Below are 15,442 nucleotides of genomic sequence, written 5' to 3' on the forward strand. Positions count from 1 at the left end.
ACAGTACCATATTATATTAAGGACTGGTTAACTACAATAGGAAGTCCCCCCCCTTTTTGTAATGTATACAATATATTTTTGTTGTTGTGTTTTGTTTTCTACATGTGTACTATTTCTTGTTTCTTCTATTTTGTGACTTATCTTACTCTGTGCACCTAAAATTTTTGTATATTTTCCAATAAAGAATATGAAATAAAAAGTAAAAAAGGACAAATGACTGAAGATCATACACACAATTTCAGCCTTATACCACTTTGAAGAATGACAGTTGAAACGTCACACAGTTGGATATAGAAAGATGGCAGTCTGGTTTTTACTTTGGTTGCCTTCCCCTTGTGTGTTTTATGTAGGACTTAATTTGAGCCTATGCTCCCATTCCCGTTTTTTCTGCACTCGCTGACTTTGGATGTGTAGTGTCTTTCCTTCCTCAGACTGAGGATGACCTCACATCTGCAGGATTAGTCAGCACAGCTTCCAGGCAGGTTTGAGCCCTTATTTTCATCTGACTTCTGGAAGCTGATTTCTAAAGCAAGCTAATGTAAACCTTTGCTGTACCTCAGAAGGTAACCTCCAACATTTTAAACATTAGTTGGTTCAGTAAATCTACCGAATAAATCTATCTAGATAGCACAAAGGCATTCTTAGTTTTGTCTAATGGCAGTAGTGTCATATATGTGTATATAATATAATAACAGACTGCCATGAAACTAAACATTCTGGGTTGTATCCAATGCTGCTTGTTCCTCCTCCTCTTCTCTCTCCTTTAACCCAACCACACGCCCTCAAAATCTCTTCTAAAGAATCAGGAGATCCTCTGGAGCAGATCTGGGGAGCATGCAGGGAGAGGAGGAGGAGGGGAAGCCCTGTTGTGTGAGCAGAAGTGTTGGATACAACCCTTTGAAAGTGCATAACTTACAATAGTGAGTTTTATTGTTTTTGTTTTAAACATAGGAATGTTTAGGTAAAGCTAAAGGGACCCCTGACCATTAGGTCCAGTCGTGACCAACTCTGGGGTTGCTGCGCTCATCTCGCGTTATTAGCCGAGGGAGCCAGCGTACAGCTTCCAGTTCATGTGGCCAGCATGACAAAGCCACTTCTGGCGAACCAGAGCAACACACGGAAATGCCATTTACCTTCCCGCTGTAGCGGTGCCTGTTTATCTACTTGCACTTTGACATGCTTTCGAACTGCTAGGTTGGCAGGAGCCGAGACCGAGCAACGGGAGCTCACCCTGTCGCAGGGATTCGAACCACCGACCTTCTGATCAGCAAGCCCTAGGCTCTGTGGTTTAACCCACAGCGCCACCTGCGTACCCACCAAATAAGTATACTTACCTCCCGAGTTTCTCTCTGATGTCAGGATTCTTGATTTCATTTTTCAAATCTTCAAACGTGTGCGCCGAAGAAAGGTTACAGTAAACTCTAAAATCGTGGTAAGGTGGTACTCCATGATCTCTACCTCTTTGAATATTCATTGCGGCCAGATCTAACGCTACCGCCCGTGCCATGGAGAAAAGCCTCTCTGTCAATTCTGTATTGAGCAACTGCGACGTTACACGCATCTTACCAGCAACACCAAATAAACCCCTTAGAAGTGGATCAATGCCTCCTTCGTTTACAATCCGAAACGGGGAGAAGAACGCTTTATGGAGAGGTATGTGGCCTTGTGGAATAGTCTCAAAGTTTTCATCCAACCGATACAGTATGGGATTGATCAGTGTGTGACCAAACCTAAAAGCGGCAGTTGCAAATTCATTAGTTATTCCAGAATTAATATTGGGATTGTAACCTTTATATTCACCAAGCATCTTCAATCCTACCTCTCCCAAAATCTTAGGCAGCCAGTGGCTGTACGTTATGTGTTGCATTTCTGCACCCACAATCTTGCGTGTTTCGTGATAAATTGTATCGCCGTCCCAGTGTGGGTTGAGTTTCAGCAACTCTGTGGCAATCCTGTTGTGTTCTCTGAACCACAGGGTATGCATGCTGGTGAGTCCCAGCTGTTCATTGGCGCGATGGTCACCGGCTAAGAAGCAAGGGATCGGGCTCTCATTCTCATCCCTCATACATTCAGTTGGTGGGCCGGTAGCAAATGGGAGAAGAGGCTTCCCAGATCTCTGCACAATGCCTTGTCTCAGAAGCCCCCTGTGGCTTGCCAAGTCTCTGATTTCTTGTGCCTCGTGATCTGAACTGCCATACACATTGGATGCATCGATATAGGAAGTCAGCTGGTTGATCTGCTCTCGTGGATAAACCGAATTCATGAGAAGAGAAGTCATGCCGCTTCCGCACACCGGGCTGGAACGCACAAAAAACATGCACCGCGCTCCGTTCCTGACTCGAGGATCGTTGGGCGGCACCATGATGGAGAAACACGGGGGGTCGTTTGTACAAACGGAGCTGCAGTGCTGGCCATCAGAAAACCTGGCTTCGCTCAGAGCAGCAACGGTGGAGTCCAAGTCATGGTCTAGGAATTGGCCCCACTGCATCAGCATATGGCTAAACTGGTCGTCGGGGGTTATTGTTTCCGTCCCAATCAGTGTAGTTGAAACCAAGCGTGGCATTGGGAGTGTGTGTCCATTATAACGCCGGTTAGCTCCAATGCCCCTTGGCAAATTAAATCCGTTTTCGTAGACCGACTTCAGCAAGCGTTCAAAGGCTGTCAGGGAGGCTCCCCACATCGGATGCTGCAAGTTATTGCAGGTCCCATCGTGTGTTCTGTATTTCTGGTGATAGCACATATCTGAGCAGTTGTTCACGCGCCTATGGGCCGTGCAGCCTGAGAGGTTAGCTATCAGATTCAAATACTGTGGAGACACAAGGTCATTATAGTGATAGCCTGAAACAGATAAGAGAGAGGGAGGGAGGAATCAAATACTTTTTAAGTCCTGGAAATAAAATTGCTATTGCTACATGCTTTAATCAGTTTTAACCATGTAAGATCTACAACACTGATAAACTAATTAGTTGGGGGGCATTTTAAATCAGGGTACTGTGGGTTAAGGGGCACAGTTCTTTACCTTTAGAGGCTCTTTTGGTTCTGGTGTGTTACTGTAATAGGGAACGGGAAAGAAAATATTAAAGATAGCCATTTTCTTTCAGAAAGAAGGCACAGGAGCTATGATGAATGATTTATTATATCATAAGCTAGAATGTCACTGGAAGGACAGATCCTGAAGCTGAGGCTACAATACTTTGGCCACCTCATGAGAAGAGAAGACTCCCTGGAAAAGACCCTGATGTTGGGAAATATGGAGGTGACTAGGAGAAGGGGACGACAGAGGACGAGATGGTTGGACAGTGTTCTCGAAGCTACGAACATGAGTTTGACCAAACTGCGGGAGGCAGTGGAAGACAGGAGTGCCTGGCGTGCTATGGTCCATGGGGTCACGAAGAGTCAGACACGACTAAACGACTAAACAACAACAAGCTAGAATGCTCCCTCTTTCGATATCTCAAAAAGTGTGACATTACTTGATCTTATTGATCAACCAGTTGACTTCACACACAATCATTACTGAGAATACAGCCCCCCTGAGTACAATGGGGCTTGCCCACGAGGAAGCGGTTGTAGGGTTGCAGATCACCTTTAGGAGGTAGCACAAAAAGTATTATTTTCCTAGTAGTATTTTTTTAACTTACTGAAAGTAATGGGAGACAAGCTACAAATAACTTAATCACAAACATTTTATTATTTAAGAAAAACTGACCCACCGGTGCCCTTAGTTGCACATAATGTTGGCATAATACAATGTTGTGGAAATTAATTTGTGCATGAGCTGCATCTTAGGGGTTATGTGTGAACAAGCATTTGCAACCTGTTTCTCTCAAACAAACATCTATTAGAAGCCAAGGCTTATTCATAAAAAGAGACAATAAGAAAAAACTAAGACTGTTTCAGCCATATCCAGTATGATTGTATTATTGCCAGAATTGTTTGTGAATTACATTTTAAGAATGGTTAAAATCATTTTATATAATATTTAATCTAGAAATGTTAGGGTTTTATTCACAACTATACTTGAAAATGGTTTGTTTTGACTAGACTGCAATCAAATTTATCACAACAGTTCCACATGCAAAAAAGGTACATTGTCATAGTCATGATCTGGATTTGGAGAATGCGACAAGACAATAAATGACTCAGTATAAATTATCTGTTTAGTCCTAATTATGTGGAGAAATTTGGGTAGTTGAGTTACTCTGGTAAAGTTTCAAAACCATGAAGCATAGAACCTTGTGCTGAGTTCAGGGTTTTGAGTTGAAGTTTTTAGTATACTTTAATAAAACTCACAATTACTCAAAACAGAAGAACTACCCTAAGGAAAAGTATTTCCTTTCACATGATCAACCTGGCTGCAGCATTTCATTACCTGCCAAGTCCTAGCTGTTCTGCCTTACTAAGATTTTAGTATACTGTAGCTTCCAACTACTTTGCAACATGCCTCAAGCACGGATAACTGCCAAAAACAAGGCCTTGGAGGGATTATTAAATAATTGCTTTACAAATGCAATTTTAGCTTATGTTGATACATTCAGACTAGGGATTTGGGTATTCCACCAGGGCAATTATTAGGTGTTGTCACAAAACACGCTTTAAGCAGTGTGGATATAGAGTTGCTCATATCTTCAAGCAGCATCCCACAGTGGAGGGAAAGAAGTAAAAAGTCATAGTAAAAAGTCATATGCATTTCATTTGCGAAACTTTGGACGAACCTTTATGGTGCTAGCTAAACCATCCTATTTGCATTTTGCTTTCAGAATAAAGTATGCAGTTCGAGAGAAGAGACACATAGAGAGAAAGAGAAGAACCGGGGGGGGGGGAGAAAACATTAAAAAAAAATTCCTGCTGAATATTATTTTTGAATTTAACCCGTTGAGTAGATGCTATTTGAGGCACTTACAAAAGTTTCACATACTTCATTCCAGCCTCTGGAGTCTACACCACTCCTTTCAGCTGTTCGGTGTCAATGCCATGTGTCAATGGCTATTCCTTCATTTGGGGCACAAACTATCTGAGCTCCAGCCTGCAGTTCAAGAACCCTAGCTTCAAATTCCCAGCCGGTTCCTTCACCCACAACAACTTTCTTCCCACCCATGTACCAGGTTGCTCACCACCATTGCTTTTCACTTTGGCAGAAGCAGTTTAGATCAGAGACATCTTCCTGGTGGAAGACTTTTTTTAAAAAGAAGGTTTCAGATATGCAGTTTATTTATTACATACAGCTAAAACCCTACGCTCAAGATACATCAGCCAAGAAGACAGAGGAGGTGCCAGAAGTCCCACTATGCCAGAGGAACACAAGGTATGCCACTGTCACAGATGGGACTCTGGCAGAGCTGCTCAAACCTAGCAATGGAGCTGGCATAGCTGGGACTGGCGTGTCCACACATACCAAATCCACCTTTAGAACCTGGCCCTGATACCAATGATGGAACTCACAGGAGGGGTACGTTTGCCACTAAACTGATTTGAAAACAAAAACCACACAACCCACAACTGACCACCAACTCCTAGTCCCACAACAGAACACAGAACACAGGGCATGGCATAACACACATGACATAACTCTACACCCAGTGATTATGCCACTCCAGGCTAATGTCATGCATAATTAGAGCACACAAGGCAAAAACACTGACTTGTTCCATTTAGGTCGACCATCAGACCATCTTGCACATGTTCTTGAATTAGCTGCAACGTTCTTTCGAATATTTCTCCAGCTCTTGCTTGCTCAACAGTGTAAGGATCTCTTGGGTATCGGAATAAGGCCAGCAGATCATTTGGAGAACGAGGACGGCTAATAAGATGAAAACAGGAAGAAGACATAAAAGTAAAAGGGTAAACAAGAGCCATCCAGATGTGTGCGATAAAGCGGCTGTGCCCTTAACGCTATGTGCTGACTGGTTACTAATATTAAGACTATGATCTATAAAAGCTCGAATTGTTATATCGTCGGCAACAAGTCATAAATACATACCTTGATTGCTTAATCCCCCAAATGGCAAGCAAGAAATAAATAAATAAAGTATCAGCAGCTGACAACTTCACATGGTTTGTTGAGTAAGGACTGTCAAGCATGCTGCATGATCACAAAACGAAACAAGGAGAAAAGAACCCCTTGTTTACACATTTCACTAGATTCACTGTGGACTGGAGTATACAAAATCTCAGAAAATGTTTCCATCACACACATTGGGCAGGATTCCGCTAATAAGCCCCGTCAGCAAGAGCCTTGCACAAACTTTCATTTGCGCAATGGGGCTTTCCTTTCTCCTCCCCCCCCAAATGCGGCCCACAAAATTGGGTCTTTGGGAGGTCAGAGGTCAGGAGAATCCCCAGAACAGCTTGCTGGGGTGGGAGAAATAGTTCGAAAAGACTTGAGTGGAAAGCTAGACATGTGCACAACTGGGATCTTGAAAGTATGCTTCAAAACTTGGGAGAGTTGTTCCCAAAGATAAGCTAGTGTTGGACAAGTGTACTTTGGCATGAGAACATAGGAACACAAGGAGAGCCCTGATGGGATAGAACAGTGGTCCATCTACTCCTGCATCCTGTTGCCATGGTGGCCAACCAGATGCCTATGGGAAACCCATGAACAGGACTTGAGGACAGTAGCACTCTCCCATCTTGCATTTCCAGCAACAGGTAGTCAGAAGTATACTGCCTCAAACTTTGGAGGTAGCGTACAGCCATTGTGGCTAGCAGCCACTGATGGCTTTGTCCTTCATGAATTTGTCTCACCCTACATTAAAGGCATCCAAGTTAGTGGCTGTAACTGCAGCCGTAGGAGTGAGTTCTCTATGTGTGCTGCATGAATAAGTACTTTTGTTATTTAATAATAATAATAGTAATAGTTTTATTGTTTATACCCCGCCCATCTGGCTGGGTTTCCCCAGCCACTCTGGGAGGCTTACAGTATATCTACCGTGTTTCTCATATTATAAGACACGTCTTATATTTTTTCCTCAAAAAAACACACTATGGCTCATTTTCAAGGGATGTCTTATTTTTTTTCTCCTCCTCCTGCCGCGGCCAGCATTGCTGCTGCACCTATCACTATGTCTTATTTTCGGGGTATGGCTTATAGTCCTTGAATGCTTAAAAATCCTGCTATGGCTTATTTTATGGGTATGTCTTAAAATATGAGAAACAGGGTAAAAACATAATAAAAACACCAAGCGTTAAAAACCTGCCCATACAGAGCTGCCTTCAGGTGTCTTCTAAAAGTTGTGTAATTCTTTATCTCCTTGACATCTGAAGGGAGAGCATTCCACAGGGAGGACACCACTACTGAGAGGGGCCCTCTTCCTGGTTCTCTGTAACTTCACTTCTCACAGTGAGGGAACCAGCAGAAGAACCTCAGTGTCTGGGCTGAGCGATGGGGTGGAGATGCTCCTTCAGGTATACTGGGCTGAGGCTGTTTAGGGCTTTAAAGGACAGCACCAACACTTTGAATTATGCCTGGAAACGTACTGGGAGCCAGTGAAGATCCTTTCGGACCGGTGCTATATGGTCCTGGCAGCCACTTCCAGTCACCAGTCTAGCTGTTGCATACCGGATTGGTTGTAATTTCCAAGTCACCTTCAAAGGCAGCCCCACGTAGAGGAGTGGAGAATAGTAGTACTTCCTCTTCTTCCTCCCCCCAAATAGCTGTACAGCTTCTATGGGGAATACCGTATTTTGAACTGGTTGGGCTTCTACAATTACTTGGAAACTGGAAAAGCCACATGGCTCTAATTTAGGGAATCAAGATACACAGCTCCTGCACTTCCATTCTCCACAGAGTCAGCGTGCCTTTAGAGTAAGTGCTCCCCACCCGCCAGTCCATACAACCAGTAGAAATATCCCAGAAGCTTAGTTATGCCTCAGTGGGAAAGCATTTTGTGCTACACCACCCACTGAGATTGCAGGCAACTGATGCGTGGATATGCCTATATAGGATTACTTGTGAAGAGAGGGGGATTTATCGTAGCTAAAAGAATTACAAGATGTAGAGTATCCAGTTGATCTTCGAGCAAAACTGCCATGTCCCCTCAAGCTACTGTTACAAAACGAACAAGTAATAAACCAGCACACTGTCATGATGAAATAAAATAAAACAAAAACCCTCCAGACAATACCTGTCAAACAAATGTGTACGGGTTGAGTTTATTGCTCTGTCGACAGTAGCAATTGCTTCAACAATTGAGCTTGCTACAAACTGATCTCCATTTCGACTGACATCAGGAACTAGGGGGGGGGGGGAGAGAAAAAGAAAAGTTGCAAATTTATCCACATGCAAAAATGACTCACTATAAGCAAAGTCTAGACACGACATCATTTTTGTATTACAAATAAATCTCTTTTTAAAAAAAAGTTTTACTTTCACAGCTGAAAATTTTCAATATATTGAGAACATCAAAAATAAAAAAAGATTGCGTTGTGAGTGCCTGCATTCAACTACAAGTTCAATGAAAAGGTTTAAATTTGTATTTGTTCTTTGTTTTGCAATACAAAGGTGTTAAAGAACCCCAAACCACAATGCCATATAATCCAAAGACACACTTAAAATATGTGAGCCATGATAGATTCACAGTGTCTAAAAGGCTCTGGGCTTTTTCTTGATCACTTGTTCCCATATCTTCTAACGGACAGGAATCTCAAAGGCAGTGCATTGGACATGAGAGTCTGCTGTGGAAAGAAAGAAAGAAAGAAAGAAAGAAAGAAAGAAAGAAAGAAAGAAAGAAAGAAAGAAAGAAAGAGGGAAAGTAAAACCAATCTCTGACTCTTTAAGTCTCCCTAAAGCAAATCCAGGGTTCTCGGCTGCAGCATGTAATCTTATCTGTATCTTAGCAACATTTCTGATCTAGAGGGTGGGGGGAAAGGCTGGGTGGTCTCTAGGAAATATGAAAGACTCCTATTTCTTCTCCGAGCCCTGGAAAATATTTTATCTCTTCAGTATTCTCAGTCTCTTGAAATTCTGCCACAACTTCCCTGCACTCCTTCCTTCTACTAGGGAATGCAAGTGGTGAGTGTCAACAGAATTGTAGCCATAATGGCCACTGAGAAATGAGGAGGAGGTACCAGAAAGCCTGTGGAAACTCTGAGGTTTGCAGAAGTATAACCCCCCACACACACACAACCCAACCCTTTAAAATAAGCCAGGTGGAAGAAACCTCGCCAAAAATAGTCCAGTCCAAACTCTATAGATTACCTTTCGAACGGCATCCTCTGAAACTGGAGACAATGGTGTATATTCTTCTTATTAGCGAATTTGCTGGCAGACACCTTTATCATCGAGCCATCCAAAGACTAATTAAATACGCAATAGAAATTATCTCCCCTTGGTGTGCCTGACACCTGTGTTTCAAAATACAGTGGTACCTCTACTTACAAATTTTTCTACTTACAAATGGAGCTCCGTCCGCCATCTTGGATGCGGTTTAGATAGGATTTTTTCTACTTATGAATTTTTAGATAGGGTTGCTTTGACTTACGAATTTTTTCTCCCAATGCATTCCTATGGGATCCGACTTACAAATTTTTTCAACTTACAAATGTGTGTTCTGAACGCATTAAATTCGTAAGTAGAGGTACCACTGTACCTTTCCATTTCCCTCATTCAATATGTTCTAAAATTTAGCTGAGCTTTTTATACATTACCACACAAACTTACTCTATCCAAAGACGAGCAGGGAAATTCTCTCCCTGCAAACTTTCCCTTTTAAAGTAAGTTCTTATAATTTGTACATTCTACCACCAGTTATTGCATTGCCAGTGAAGCCTCTTCTCTTCTGAAGATCCTAGTAATTTTTTAGAGAGAGACTTCCAAACCAACTGCAGTTTATAAATCTTACCATTTACACTTAGTACCATACTAACTGAAGAATATCCAATTGTATTCCTTGCAACACATTCGTAACGGCCTTCATCTGCTGGTCCAACATCGCGAATGGTAAGGAATCCCTCGGGGCTAACATGAAATTTTCCACTTTCAGTAACTTGAACACCATCCTGCAGCAAATCGGAAAGCCAATTTAATTTACTGCTCTAAGTCTAATCAAACACTAACAAACTTAAATAAACTAAAAAAATACATTGTATTAATAGTGAGAGCTATGCATGAAGAATATAGGACGGGATTCAACTGTAAGCAGAAGTCCTGTGTGCCCCTCAAAATAGGCTCCAGAACCCCCAGAACAGCATACAGGGAGAGGGGAGAAGGGACTGTTCCTTTTGCAAGCTGAAATGTTTGCCTTTACAGATGATTGCCTTCAGCTGAAGTTGAATTCTTCCCATACTATTACCAAGTAGGAGGGCAACTTTTGAGTCTCGTATATTCAGCATTTCATTTATAAATTACAGTGCTTTGTATAATTTTAAAATTTATAACCATGGAGATTGGAGGATGGGTCACATCCAAATCTTTTCACAGAATTGAGAAAACATTAGAACTATTATTCCCCTCCTGCTTACTGTTCCAAAGCTCTCTTCAACCATTCTTGTTCAAATTTATTTGTCTTCCTTCCCTTTGTCAAAGGCTTTGCTCCACATTGTCACTTCCTACAGTTTAATATTCCAGGCTCTCAAATAAGGAATTTCTCTCCCCCCCCCCCCCGTATTTTGCATATAAAATCTTTGCTGCTAATATCATGTATATAAGCTCTTTGCCTTTAGGAAGCATATTTTCCAGATTAATTGCATTGTTAAGTACCTGCAGTTTGAATAACTTTTCCAAACACATGGTCTCAGAAAGATGTGAAACTAATATTTATACTAAGGCGACGCAGCTGTCAGCTACCATATGCTTTGTAAAGAATGAACTACACAGGAATTTGAAAACCCATTTTTATTATAAACACTATTTTATTACCTTATTCCATGTTATTACTGGCTCAGGCTCTCCTTGAGAACTGCATGGAATCTGCACATTTGTGCCAACTACTACTGTCATATCACTTGGAACATTACCAAACACAGGGGTTACTAAAAAAAAAAAAAGTTGCACAGAAGCAATGACAAGTCGGTAAAAGTCTTTAAACAGAAACATTCACATTCATTGAGGCTACAGTTGTACACCCACAAACCCGAGACTAAGCCCCACTTAACTCAAAATTGCTTAAGTCTGAATAGATATGTATAGGATTATATTACAGTAGTACCTCGGAAGTCAAACGTTATCTGTTCCGGAAGTCCGTTTAACTTCCAAAATGCTCGAAAACCAAGGTGCAGCTTCCGATTTGTTGTAGGAAGCTCCTGTAGCAATCGGTACCCACGGAACCCGCACTGGACGTTCGGGTTCCAAAACAACGTTCACAAACTGGAACACTTGCTTCCAGATTTGTGGCGTTCGGAAGCCAAAACAAAGCAAGCCGTTCGATTTCTGAGGTACAACTGTATAACAGGGCAATCCTATGAATGTCGACTAGAAATAAGTCCCTTAGAGTTCAATGAAGCTTAACTCCAGGTGTGCAGGATTGCATTATAAAGTACAGTGGTACCTCAGTTTAAGAACAGTCCAGTTTAAGAACAATTTGGTTTACAAACTCCGCAAAACCAGTGTCCCGGTTTGAGGACTTTACCTTGGTCTAAGAACAGAATCCGAATGGTGGAAGGGCACCGGCGGCAGGACGCCTCATTAGGGAAAGCGCGCCTCAGTTTAAGAATGGTTTCGGTTTAAAAATGGACTTCCAGAATGGATTAAGTTCATAAACCAATGTGCCACTGTAAAGATTTTTAGCTTGAAAACATACCTTTCACCTAAGAACATTCCTGCCAGTAGGAGGTTACTTCACGTTAATACTCTTAAAAAATTGGGCCTGTTTTATGTACAAAATAATAATTCAGTATCATTCAACAATTATTTATGGATGCTTCAGCAGCAACAGACAAAAAAACAGGCAATGTTGCCCCAATCTCCTCCTAAGAGGGGTATCACTGCTGCTTAAGGGGAGCAGGCAGGAGGATGGCCAGGGCAGGACTCTGCAGTCGCACTGGCAGTGCCAATCTGCTGCTCCCACTGGCACACCCCTACAGCCCTCATCCTTCCACCTGCCCTGCTTCTCAAATCTGAGAAACATTCTATTCAACTTAAAAATTCTGATGATGGAAAAATTCTGTATTTCATTGCTATCCTCCCTATAAATGTGTTAAGCTTTATCTTTCTAGCTTGTCTCCAATAGATAGATTGTAGATCAGGCATCCTCAAACTTTGGCCCTCCAGATGTTTTGGACTACAATTCCCATCTCCCCCAACCACTGGTCCTGTTAGCTAGGGATCATGGGAACTGTAGGCCAAAACATCTACACACACACACACACACACACACACACACACACACACACACAGTATACTTAATGGTTCTTAACATGTGCATGTTCAAAACATGGAAAATCTAGTTACAGGTAGGTAGCCGTGTTGGTCTGAGTCGAAGCAAAATAAAAAAATTCCTTCAGTAGCACCTTAAAGACCAACTAAGTTTTTATTTTGGTATGAACTTTCATGTGCATGCACACTTTGTCAGATACATGCACACTTCGACAGATGCATGCACACTTCGTCAGGTATCTGACGAAGTGTGCATGCACATGAAAGCTCATACCAAAATAAAAACTTAGTTGGTCTTTAAGGTGCTACTGAAGGACAAAAGGTGGTTTAAAACATATTAACAATCTGTATGAACATGAGTTTTTGTGAACTTACCTCTAGGCTGTACGGTCAGATGAACAGCAACTCTTTGTGATCCTACAATGTTAACAGCTTGACATTCATACTGGCCTTGATCATGTAAAGCAACTCTGGAAATCCTCAGTGTTCCAGATGATAGGACTAAGTGCCTTCTATCTACAGAAAGTTGGCTTCCTGAAACACACAATTTTTTAAAAAAAAATAAATGAAAGTTTTGCACCATTGATTTGACGCCGAGTCAACAATATTTCAACAATGAAACACTTTTGAGATAATGGAAAATTTTTGAAAAGTGAAAATTAATATCAAATATCATCATGTACTAATACAACAAATGCTGTCTACTATACTTTTTACGTCTTCTTCTTCGCCTGCTCTATTTTAATAAATATATACAAATTTTGAAATAAAACAATAAATTCTAGCTTTTCACCTTGATCGTGAACAAATTACTTGGAAGCATACCCTAGCGAAATCAACAGAACCCAGTTCAAAGTGATCAACACAATCCTGCAGGTTCTTTAATGCAAGTGTAAACAGTAGCATGTGTGCATTTGAGTTCTTCCACCTGTTTCCTCTGCAGCAGCTGCAGAGGAAAACAAGAGGAAAAAATCTCTGAATGGCTGAAACTTGTGCACCTTCATATCATATATTTAGAAGAGGAATATCTTCACAATCATGTAAACATAAGTTGCTTGGACTTCAGATTAACTAATAACATTTGTCTGAAGGAAGTTTCAAGTCATTATCAACTAAGAAAAAAACTCAAATCTTGCCTCTATTTCAGATACATAAATTATATGTAATTAGTGCCTATAATTCAAAGCATATGTAATGGTCACATAACACGTGTCATGTAAAATGTGTTAGTAACCGGTAAGGAAAAAAGGAAGGAGATAAACAAGGTTAAAGGTGATGGTTGTATCTAGTCAAGTTGTCCCATTCACACAAGAGTATCCATTTGTGCAATTGAACCTTGGGGGTGGGGGTGGGGAGAGAGATTCAGAGGTAGGAGAGAGGTGGGAAGTTCTGTTGTGTGAGGGAAACCTTCCTTGGATACAGTCCTAAGCCTAGAAATATTCCACGTTAATCAAAAAGCAAGAGCAACATGTGGGACAGAGGTAACTGATGGAACAGCCAAAGAATGGAGACCATCTGACCATACCCAATAACAACCAAATTCTCCTGAGCTAGACTTCAGGGGCTCTTAAAGCCCAACTCAAATTAGAGGTGAGTTTTTGAAACTTTCAGTCACCAACTGTTACTAGCAAAATCAGGGAAACTGAAATAGACATAATTTCTGCTAGATCACATAATGGCTTGAATTTTGCAAAAACGTATTAATTTTCCCCCCAAGGTGTACAGATTTATCCCCAAATCTAAATTCTTACCTCCTTTAGTCCAGGCAATGACTGGCTGTGGATATCCCTGTGCCTCACAAGGGAAGTCAACAGTTTGTCCCTCAATTACTATTCTGTCTTGAGGGGTCACAGTAAAGTGAGGTACGGCTATGTGATAAGGAGAAAATTGAAAGAGAGTCAGAATATATACTTCAGACTATTCCCCCCCCCCCCATAGCTCATTGAAGCACAGGACATCAGTACTTTAGATTATACATCAAAATGCCACGTACCTTGCACAATGATCAATGCAGTTGCGTGGATGCTATCTATGCTGTTGGTTGCAAAACAGGCATATTCTCCACCATCCTCCTGCTCCACATTTTGGATGTAAAGCCCTCCTGACGGAGTTATGGTGATGCGAGGGTCACTTGGGAGGGGAGTTCTGTCCCCTTTAGTCCATGTGATACGTGGCTGGGGGTGACCAGTTGCGCTGCATTCCAGGGTGACACTTTCTCCAACCAGTACCTCTGTATTTTGGGGGTGAATCACAAAACTTGGCCTAGCTGTAACAAATGGAATAATGTTTAAGATACCCTCTGTTAACACCAGTATGAAACAAAAGAAATGTACACCCTTTAAAAAGAAGTTGCTGTATCATACGGTTTTTCAGCACCTTATTAAATTAAGGACATGGCTAGTCCATATATAAGCTAGTCATTCCATATATAAAGTTGAGAAAGGAGAAATTTCAAGTACAGCATGAGCTGTATAACCTCCTGTTATATAGGCCCTATATCATAGGGATATTATTATATTATAGGGAATCTGGTGTGGCCCTAAATATTTCTGATTTCACACGACTTCTAAATTTACAAAATAAAAATAAAAGGAAGACCCTGGTCAGGCTGTTTTGTGTGTTCTAGATCTGCAATGGGTCATGCAAATTGTATTGTACTATTAAGCTTATCTCTTTGAATAAGAGGTATGCAACATAGTATTATTATTATTATTTTAAAAAAGGCATTAGAAATCTACACACCTGGTGAACCAAAGTAGCGTAGAGTAACTTCTTGAGTTTTCACTTCTCCTGCCACATTTTTGGCCATGCACTGGTAAATGCCTTGGTCAGTCTCTTGAGTATTCTGAATCATGAGTGTGCCATCATCGAGCAAGTTCAAACGGGAATCCGTTTTCATACTGAGCTCATTACTATGGAGAGAGAAAACTGTGGGACTAAAAACCTTTAATTTATAAGTATTCTAAAAAATTACCCCCAAAGAAACTGAACATGAATTTCTTCAGTGTGTTGTGTGTGCAAGCCCTTAGGTAAAGGGACCCCTGACCATTAGGTCCAGTCGTGACCGACTCTGGGGTTGCGCGCTCATCTCGCATTATTGGCCGAGGGAGCCAGCGTATAGCTTCCAGGTCA

General features: G+C 41.4%; 1 protein-coding gene across 3 annotated transcripts in view; it reads right to left on the reverse strand.

The window, feature by feature from the left end:
• PXDN (peroxidasin) overlaps positions 1 to 15,442 on the reverse strand; it is a 79,632-nt gene that overhangs the window by 17,488 nt on the left and 46,702 nt on the right. For all 3 annotated transcript variants that reach the window (XR_004692271.2, XM_035109922.2, XM_035109923.2), the window contains 9 exons: positions 15,053 to 15,222; positions 14,304 to 14,576; positions 14,062 to 14,178; positions 12,686 to 12,844; positions 10,856 to 10,968; positions 9,840 to 9,996; positions 8,124 to 8,232; positions 5,643 to 5,800; positions 1,335 to 2,838 (listed from right to left, as the gene is read on the reverse strand). Coding sequence is in view for 2 of the 3 variants with exons in the window: in XM_035109922.2 (XP_034965813.1) it covers positions 1,335 to 2,838; positions 5,643 to 5,800; positions 8,124 to 8,232; positions 9,840 to 9,996; positions 10,856 to 10,968; positions 12,686 to 12,844; positions 14,062 to 14,178; positions 14,304 to 14,576; positions 15,053 to 15,222 (2,760 nt within the window). In the remaining variant the exon portion in view is untranslated. The remainder of the gene's footprint in view (positions 1 to 1,334; positions 2,839 to 5,642; positions 5,801 to 8,123; positions 8,233 to 9,839; positions 9,997 to 10,855; positions 10,969 to 12,685; positions 12,845 to 14,061; positions 14,179 to 14,303; positions 14,577 to 15,052; positions 15,223 to 15,442) is intronic.

This window comes from Zootoca vivipara, chromosome 3 (assembly GCF_963506605.1).
Source record: "Zootoca vivipara chromosome 3, rZooViv1.1, whole genome shotgun sequence".
NCBI lineage: Eukaryota > Metazoa > Chordata > Lepidosauria > Squamata > Lacertidae > Zootoca > Zootoca vivipara.